Genomic DNA, 9,992 nt, shown 5'->3' with positions numbered 1-9,992 from the left:
GTGTCTGAATATTAAAAGGCGTGAGTTTTATTTGGGCAACATGACGTGTTTCATCCTAGAACACGACGTGTTGACCGTTGTAAATGAAACCCTAATGATTCGGGTTTTTCTCCATATTTAAAGAAATGTGGAGGCTAGGGTTTGTTCACCCTTGGCCTCCATCATCCCCTCAAGCTCTGAAAAGAAACCCTAATCTTTTCCTTTCCCATTTGTGAATATATTTGGTGGTTTGAAGGAAGAAGGTGAAAGAAGGAAGCAAAGATCCAACTACCAAGCCCTATTCTTTAGTGTGTCACTCTTTTGGACCTTAGTAAGTGTTCAAGACCCGATTTTTATCATTCAAAGTTGTTAGATCTTGAGTTTTGTCCCTTTTTCTCCTTGTTCTTGGATGTTGCAATGGATGGATCTCATAAAGTTTGCAACTTTATGAATCTCAAGGTCAAGGTGACCTAGTAGTGGCTTGGATCTGGTCTTTAACCAAGTCTTGATGCCATGCATATATATTAGGTCATAAATCCTTTTTTTGACCTAATATGGGTTCAAGACATGAATTAGACATGCAAGTCTAAAAAGCACCAACCTTTGGGATGGTTTAGGTCTGGGAACCATTTCTGGAAGGGATGGACCTCAGATCTTAAGGATTAAGGGTATTGTGGTTAAGACCTTGCATTGTCAAGCTTATAATTCGGGTTTTGGGACCTTTTGGTAGTCCCAGTGGATAAAGTTGGAAACTTTATCCTTCCTAATCGCATTTGTGGTCTAGATCTGAGCCTTGGAGCTCTTGGGGTCGAAAAGGCAGCTGAATGTATTAAGTTGTTGGAACTCTAGCAAACACGAGGTGTTTGCATGTCAACACAGCATGTTGGCTGAAGTTTTCATGTCTGTTTGGATGCTCGCGGAACACGATGTGGTCAAAGGGAACACGACGTGTTGGGTCAACATGGACTGTTGACCTTGACCGTTGACTTTGACTAAGTTGGACTTTGAGGGTATTTTGGGTATTTTAGAGTCTTATGGAAATTGGTCATTAAATGGAATTAGGTATCGTGTAAAGAGCTGAGATTCGGAGTCGGGCCTCATCAGTTCTATTCAGTTTGCGAGGTGAGTTGTCCTCACTGTACTTGCGGGTCGAAGGCACCAATGCCGACCCTTCAGATTGTTATCCTGGTTTATCGTATGATTGAGTACTGTAGTGATCTGTCTGATCTGTATCCTGGTAGATAGGATGATGTTATGCTTAGTGATCTGCGAGATCTGTCTGATTATTATTGGCTAGTTATTTGCATGATTTTTTATTATGTATATATGTGTGTCGACACGATGTGTGTGTGTGGTTGGGTTGAGGCGGTCCTGCTTTGTGATGAAGGCCAACAGACCCAGGGGGCCCGGATAGACTAAAGGCCCGTGAGGCGGACCATTCAGGCCGAAAGGCCGGAGAACGGTCCAGATAGGCTGAAGGCCCGGTGAGGCGGTCCAATCATGTTGAAGGTTCTGTATGCATGATGTTTTCTGTTATGATTATTATGATTATGTGTTGTGTTGGTACTTTGGGGGAAACTCACTAAGCTTTGGGCTTACAGTTTTGAATTATGTTTCAGGTACTGCCGAGGATCGCGGAAAGACGAAAGTGTGATCTTGCACCTCCTCGTGTTTGTTTTTTGTGATTTTGGGAAAACTCTGATATTAGACATGTTTGAAAGCTATTTTGTAAACAATGATGCATTTTGGGGTTATTTAAAAAGTTTAGTTTTTTCATGAATTTTATGGATGTTACATCAAACAAAGAATCAGACATACCATTGAAAATATGACCACGAAAGATGTAGTCATCATTTTCCCACTTTGATCTTCTCCTTGTTGCTTCAAAATTTTCATCTTCAGCAAATTCTGGCATGGGCGTACTCAGAATATACATCACTTTCAGAGTAGTGAGGAGAAAGTGCATCTTCTTCTGCCATCTACAAAAATCTTGCCCTTCAAACTTGTTCAGTTTGTCAAACTTGCTTGTCATGTCCTTCACAGATTCACCACTTGCCATGATCACAGAATGCTTTAATCTTTGTTAGAAAATCGGGGTATAGATATACTCGGATCAATAAGAGTTATGAAACACTTTCAGATTAAAGCATTCCGGGGGTACAATCAAAATCTCTAATCGGATGAAACTCATTGTTTTCTAGAATGGAGAATGAAGAAGATGTTAGGAATATCTGTACCCAAAACTGATTTCGAAATTGATCATATAACATGAACTAACTTCTTGTCTTAAAACTGCCATATGGTAGTTACAGGAAAATAATTTCTTGTCCAAAAACTGTCAAATTACCTGTCACAAACTAACATAAAACCGGGTCTATAAATGGATCAAAAACCCAGCCAGGGGATCTGCCCCTTGGACCCCGCTCCCAGGGGCGCTGCCCTCAGACCCCCGTCAGTTCAGGGGCTTCGTCCCTAAATAGCAGTATACTTTCAACAAAGACAAAATTAAACAAATGTGTACTTCTCACCATACCGATTTGTTCAATAATTGTCAAAGTGACATTGATCAACAAATTAACCTCATTACACTTAAATAATATTAGTGATATAAAATCACCAACATTTGGGACACATTTAGATACAAAGGAAAGAAGTCATGGTGATGTTATTACTAGTAGGATTGAAAATTTGATGACATCATGAACAAAACTTCTTTATGTGATTCTATAGTCTCGGGACTGAATCAAATCCGTACAACTTCTGGGCAAGAGGATGATTGACAAACCCTCGTTTCTCCAAGACACAAAATGTTTTTCAGCCATTAAGATTTTTCTAAGACATAAAATGATGTTTTTATGGTTTTACGATTTTATTAGTCATTAAAGACCTTATTTTAATCAATGGGAAAACTGCAATAAAGTCCTTACATATTGGCTTCATTATCGATTTAGTCCTTATATCTTTTTTTTTATTTAATTAAGTCCCAAAAATCGGTAATCGTATTAAATTTAACCATTTTACCCGGTCAACAGGTCATCCAACTTTCAAAAATTACATTTTTGGCCCAGATTTTAAAATTTATTACAAATTTGGTACAAAATTTACACTTTTGGCTTAGATTTTAAATTTTATTACAAATTTAGTCCAAAATTTATCATTTTTGCCCAAATTTTAGAATTTTGTTATGAATTCATCCTAACTTTAATTTTTTTACAACTTTTTTTCTCAAAATATTGTTTCGAATATGTTTTTTCTTTATAAAATCATATTTATACAAAAAAACATATTTTCACATAAAAAAATATTATATTTTCTATATAAAAACTTTTTTGTATACGCAATACCTATTTATAAAAATAGGTATTTATTAAGTACACAAATATATACAAATTCGTTTTTATAAAAAAAAATGTATACAAACATTTATTTTACAAAACAAAATGTATACAAACACCTATTTTATTATAAATACATTTGTATGCAAACACATATGTATAAAAAAATGTATACAAACACATATGTCATAATAAATGCATTTGTATTCAAACACGTTTATATATAAAATGTATACAAACACGTATTATATAAAAAATTATTCAAACACATTTTTATAAAAGAAATGTATACAAACGCGATTTTATTAAAAAATATAGATACACACCTATTTGTGTGCATATATATATATATATATATATATATATATATATATATATATATATATATATATATATATATATATATATATACTATGAAAATAGGTGTTTGTTTACATTTTTTTATAAATATGTGTTTATATACAAATGTATTTATAATAAAATAGGTGTTTGTATATATATATTTTTTTGTAAAATACATGTTTGTAAACATTTTTTTATAAAAAAGGATTTTTATGTATTTATTTACTTAATAAATACCTATTTTTATAAATAGATATTTCAAATACAAAAAAGTTTTTATATAGAAAATATAAGATTTTTATGTGAAAATATGTTTTTTTTGTATAATTATGATTTTATAAAGAAAAAACATATTCGAAACAAAATTTTGAAAGAAAAAGTTGTAAAAAAAAAACAAAGTTATGATGAATTTATAACAAAATTCTAAAATTTGGGCCAAAAGGGTAAATTTGGGACCAAATTTATAATAAAATTTCAAATTTGGGCCAAATATGTAAATTTTGGACCAAATTTGTAAATCTAGGCCAAAAATGTATTTTTTGAAAGTTGGATGATCTGTTGACCGGGTAAAATGGTTAAATTGAATATGATTACCGGTTTTTAGGACTTAATTGAATTAAAAAAAGATATAAGGACTAAATCGATTATGAAGTCAATATGTAACGACTTTATTGCAGTTTTCTCTTAATCAATTTTGGTCCGTAACCGATCCATGCCTGAACTATGTGGCAAATTCCCAGCCCAATGGGGCTTCTAGTGAGGAGCTTAAAACCTTAAAGTGTTGCATTATTGTTACGTGACAATCTAACCTCACAACTTAACGTTATATGCCACTTTTTCATGTTTTTTTGATCTGTAATCAATTATTGAAGCGTTAAAAGCTTTTAACGCCAATTATATAACTTGTAAGCATGAAACCATACTTTTGCATATGATTAACTAATAAACATCATGATATTTTGTGTGCAAACTTGTCTCAATTTGCATATTGAAATACACATGAAATCTCATACCACTTGATGGATAATACATATGAATATAATTGTTTCCCACTATTAAACAAGGCATTGCTTGATAAAGTTTTTTGCTATATCTTTTCATGTTAATTTTTAACTTGATTTTAATGGTTATACTTTTTATTATATTCTTAAAAGTTTAAATTTTATTTTAGAAGTAAATAATTAAATGGAGTATTACGGATGGAGTTGTTTAAAAAAAAAGGGGGTCAAAATATTAGGCTTAAGGGAGTGGGAGGTGTTAAGCCTCGCCACCTCCCTCGCTAGTAAAGTGTTACCCCATGGCCCATTCATTCCCATTTGCCACCCAATTCGCCAAATGTGTTTGGCCAAAGATGTAGCCTGAAGAGAGAGGAAAGAGAAAATGGTTAGCTGAGTTATGATTGGTTGTTCCCTTTTTATATTTTTTCTATTAAGTTTTTTTTTTCAAACTAAACCTGTTAAAATAACACACCACCACTCCTTATCAAATGCTAAAAATCAGACGTTAAAAGAAAAAATTGACATGACATTCAAAAAACTGATTTGGAAAGATGCTAGGAGTGTTATCACTTCCCCTAGCCTTAGTAAAAGTTGACAAAACGGATGGGGATCACGCTCACCAGCGGGATGATAACAATAACGTTAGACGAAATTCCCAAACTACCCTTTACTTCTTTCCTATAAAACCTCCTGCTTTCCCTAACCCTTCCATCATCCCCCTTTTCCGACCTCCGATCACCGGTCACCGGTCACATCCTTTTCCGAGGTTAATCTGTTACAGAACTGGCCAACTTTCAAGAAGCTCTGGAGGATTCCGGCAACGGGAGCGTGGTGCTCTCCCTATACCATGCGTTAAGCTCTCGCGACGTCCAAGTCGTACACAAACTCTTAGCTCCTGATCTCGAGTGGTGGTTTCATGGCCCTCCGTCTCATCAGTTTATGATGCGATTGCTCACCGGAACTGATAACGAAATCACCGACTCCTTTGAATTCGTGCCTCTTTCGATTGACGCCTTCGGATCTACAGTCATCGTCGAAGGCTGCGATCAACGCCGTGATATCTCCTGGATACACGCCTGGACTGTCAACTCGCATGGGATAATCACACAGGTTAGGGAATACTTCAACACTTCCCTCACTGTGACTCGGTTCCTTAACTCTACCAAACCTGTTTCCGTTACTTCGTTACATTGCCCTTCCGTTTGGGAGAGTAGTCTCGCTAATCGCGTCGGAAAATCTGTTCCTGGTTTAGTTTTAGCAATATAAAATAAGGATAACATCAGTTAATAAGAGCAAATCAAAGTCGTTTTGGATTTTGATTTTGATACAAGTAGAACTACCGTGGTATCCTGCCTCTGAGAGGATGTAAGATATTCACGGCTAGTTTATGTGGTTATCAATTTCGTTTTCTGCTAGCTGTGTTTGAGAATAAGTGTAGTACATCATGTTGATGCTACCCTATTTGTGTTCAATCTATTTCGTTGAAATAAAATCGTACGTTTGTTTTATAATAAAATTGCATTATATTGATTTCCGAATTTTTGTAGTTCTACAAGATATGGATTTTAAGCTATGTTCTTGGATGTTATTACACACATTATCAAGGTTTATTCGTTAAATCAACCATAAGAATTGCATCCCTTTTAACCTTTGTAGTATAAAAGTGGTAAAATGTATCTTGAAGCTGATTTTTGATTATTTAATAATGTTAGCAACGATTTATTTGATTTTATTCGATTTGTCTGATTCTCTCTTCTTTCTTTAATTATTATAGTAGTATGTTACTTTTCATACTCAAGAACACAATATTAAAATCAGATTTTGTTTTAGGATATTATTATTCTTAAACAAATTAAAGTTAAGGTATCTAACTTCGAGCCTTTTTTGGAATACCTTAGGCTTAACATAATAAATATCTAAAAGGATTGAACATGAGAATAGTGCATGTAGCAAATAGATTTGGAATCTTTATAACTTTATTTCACTTTCATTCATGTTTGGATGCCAGTTTTTTATGAGGATATGCTTTCAAGTTTCAACATTATCCCTTTTGCCAATGCACCACACTCATACACATTAAATGGGTGCATATTTCAAAATGTTTTTCAATAATATCTTGCAAACATATACATCCATGAATCATTAATTGTACATGGCATTATGTTTTGTAGAATATACAAGAACAATCCAAATCTAGCATACCACAAACGACAAAAGAATGTTAACTAAAGAAGCTCGACCCTAAGGCATATAAAACCTAATAATCTTAGAAAGCTTAACTATGAAATAGTAAAATCAAATGTACAAAACGTAGCATACTTTTTTTTTCTTTTTATCTTTTCTCTAAATATATACTTCCATGAAATATTAGTTACTCTTTTAATACCAAGAGTCTTCAAGCAATCCGGTGTGATACAACAAAAATATGAGGTTGATTGGTACACAATAATTTGTGTTTTAAAATGTTATATTGTACAACTCTATAAAATGTAAATTGTTATGTACGGAGAAAAAATATTGTGTACGAATCACTTTTTTTAAAATATTGGTAAAAAGGAAAAGAAATAAGAAAGTAATGATTGATATCGAGGCTTTTACTAGCCATAATACATTGTAGCCATGTAATGGGAGTCGTTGAGGAGTAAAATTCCACACAGGAGTTCTACTTCAAACTCTAACAAATTAAAAATATTATTATTGTTTTGCAATTGACCTCCTATATAGACATTGAGACGGATTGACATGGGTCGTTTAAATGGTATCAATTACCAATTTTCTTTTCAATATATTATATGATCCTAGAAGACAAAGCAACTATCATCGACTAATATAGAAAAATGTAACATTAAATAAAAGTCCAGGGACCATTCTGTCAATAGAAAGAAGATGTCAAGATGACCACAAAGTAGTTCAACGCATCAATGGCTTCCAACTCTTTTCAAAATTCCAGTTAGGCTTCTTGTGATATGTTTTTGTTTTATTTTCACGTAAGCAATAAAATTTCAGTTGTTGTTACTATCTTTCTTTTCTTTATGTGGTTTCATTATTATAACAAAGTGGTATCAGGCTCCAACGGAAAAGATCAATCGGAGTTTCTTGCATGATCTTTGGATATGTTTTTTTGTATTGACCTTGAGTTTCTCTATTTTCTCCATAGATATCATTTCCTATTTTTCCCCTTAATCATAGGTCAATCTTCTCCCTGTTTCCTTAGTTATTTTGTTCCCTCCTGTATTTATATTTCCTTTTCTTTGTACCCTAAACGTATGAATGAAAAATACTTTTTCGAGTGATCAATTTTGATATGGTATCATAGCGGTGTTAAACTAAAACTCGAAGGAGGCAATCATGCCTGAAGAGAAAGAAAACAAAGATGATGAAGGGAGTAGCGGTGGTGCTTCTGATCACAACTCACCTTATTACCTCCATGCCTCTGATTATCCATGGAAAATGCACGTTAATGATGTGCTTAAAGATGCAAACTACCTGGATTGCTTAGAGAAAATGTTGAATTTCCTGTTTGCTAAGAACAAGATTGGCTTCATTGGTGGATCAATCAAGAAACCTGCACCTAATTCAAAGGATTACATAGGTTGGATGAGGTGTGACGCCATGATCAAAGGGTGGTTAAACACTGCCATGGAGAAAGAAATCAGAACGAGCGAGAAGTATGCAACGACGACTCAAGAGATCTGGGAAGATTTAAAAGAACGATTTGGAAAGAGGAATGCCTCTAGAGCATATGAAGTAAAGCAATCACTTAGCACCATCAAGAAAAAAGGGTTATCTGTCTCGACCTATTACACAAAATTGTGTGGGCTATGGGACAAAATCCAATATGCTTTTCTAACACCCACGTGTGACTGCAATGGTTGTACCTGTGGGATCGGTAAGAGGCTCCGAGAACAAAAGGATACTGAGAGACTATGAGTTTTTGTTGGGATTAGATGTTGAGTTTGGAATCATTAAGACTCAAATCCTTTCTATGCAACTGACACCAAGTCTAGGGATTGCTTACCATATGGTGGCAGATGATGAACAACAAAGGGTTGTGTCCAAGGCCAAGAGAACAACAACAGATGCCACTGCGTTTCAAGCTTTTGTTCCGGCAAAAAGGGATCAGAAGCAACCAAACAAGTTCGAGCGAAGAGACGGGAAACGTAATGTTGGTGATCTAGTTGAACATTGTAACTTTTGTGGTAAAGATGGACACAACAGAGATGGTTGTTTCAAGAGAATTGGGTATCCAGAGTGGTGGCCCGCGAAAGGGAAACAATCCAAACCAAGAGTTGCATGTGTTGAAGGCGAAACCAGTCTCATTCCAGGGTTAAGTGAAGAACAAAACAAATAATTTGCAAAGTTCTTTGAAGGCAAGGCAGGAGCAGCAAAAGAAGTAAGACAACTTGTTGCAAACATGACAGGTAACCTTGGTGAAGAGGGTAAGTGGTTCATTAACTCAGGTGCCACCGACCACATCACATATGATGATGTTTTTCTCAAAAATAAAACTAAAGGATCTCATGAGGCACCGGTTATTATACCAAATGGTGCCACCATACCTATTAAGGGTCGTGGGGATTGCACCCTTCCAAATGGGATGACAGTCAAAGATGTCCTCCATATACCAGAATTCACATGCAACTTGTTATCAGTGAGTAAATTATCTAATGATTTAGAATGTGTTGTAACATTTTTTCCAAAATTTTATGTCATGCAGAGCCTGTATTCGAAAGAATTGATTGGAGCGGGTTATTGTGTAAAAGGTCTATATAGGATGGGGATGATGACAAAAAATAGACAAGCGATGATGACAACTCCTAGTACATGGCACAAGCGACTAGGTCACTCGTCTATCTCTAAACATAATGGTGTTGGTCTTGTTAAAGATGTTTTCTTGAAGGGTTTTTGTGATTCTTTTAATAAAGCAAAATTTGCTAGACTTCCATTCCCAGCTAGTAAAACAAAAACAGTTGCTCGTTTTGATCTCATTGTGATGTTTGGGGTAAATATCGAACACCCTTTTTTACACGAGTTAATTACTTTCTTACAATAGTTGATGATTTTAGTCATGAAATTTGGGTTTTTCTCCTCAAGCACTAACATGAAGCTAGCGTTCAACTTGTTAACTTTCATAAAATGATTCAAGTGCAATTCGAGAAAAACATAAAAAGAATACGGTAAGACAATGGAGGCGAATTTACGTCAAACGGCATGCTCAACTTTTATGCGAAAGAAGGGATCGTTCTTGAAACAACATGTCCCCACACACCTCAGCAAAATGGTGTGGTCGAGAGAAAGCATCGTCATCTTTTAGAAACCGCTAGGGCTCTAAAGTTCA

The 9,992-nt window shown here is 34.7% G+C and overlaps 1 protein-coding gene and 1 pseudogene across 1 annotated transcript; both read left to right on the top strand.

Moving 5' to 3' along the window:
* The first annotated feature begins 5,350 nt into the window (after nt 1–5,350).
* On the top strand, nt 5,351–6,188 carry LOC145128640 (wound-induced protein 1 pseudogene; annotated as a pseudogene).
* A 1,814-nt stretch (nt 6,189–8,002) lies between these two features.
* LOC145130213 (uncharacterized) lies at nt 8,003–9,005 on the top strand. Its single transcript, XM_079065050.1, has 2 exons — nt 8,003–8,543; nt 8,602–9,005. The coding sequence occupies exons 1-2, from the start codon at nt 8,003–8,005 to the stop codon at nt 9,003–9,005; spliced, it is 945 nt and encodes a 314-aa protein (XP_078921176.1).
* Nucleotides 9,006–9,992: the final 987 nt, after the last annotated feature.

Source organism: Lactuca virosa, chromosome 8, assembly GCF_052849685.1.
Source record: "Lactuca virosa cultivar CGN04683 chromosome 8, Lactuca_virosa_CGN04683_v6, whole genome shotgun sequence".
NCBI classification, from domain to species: Eukaryota; Viridiplantae; Streptophyta; class Magnoliopsida; order Asterales; family Asteraceae; genus Lactuca; species Lactuca virosa.
The sequence above is the reverse complement of the archived record's forward strand: the minus strand, read 5'-3'. Positions and strand labels throughout refer to the sequence as shown.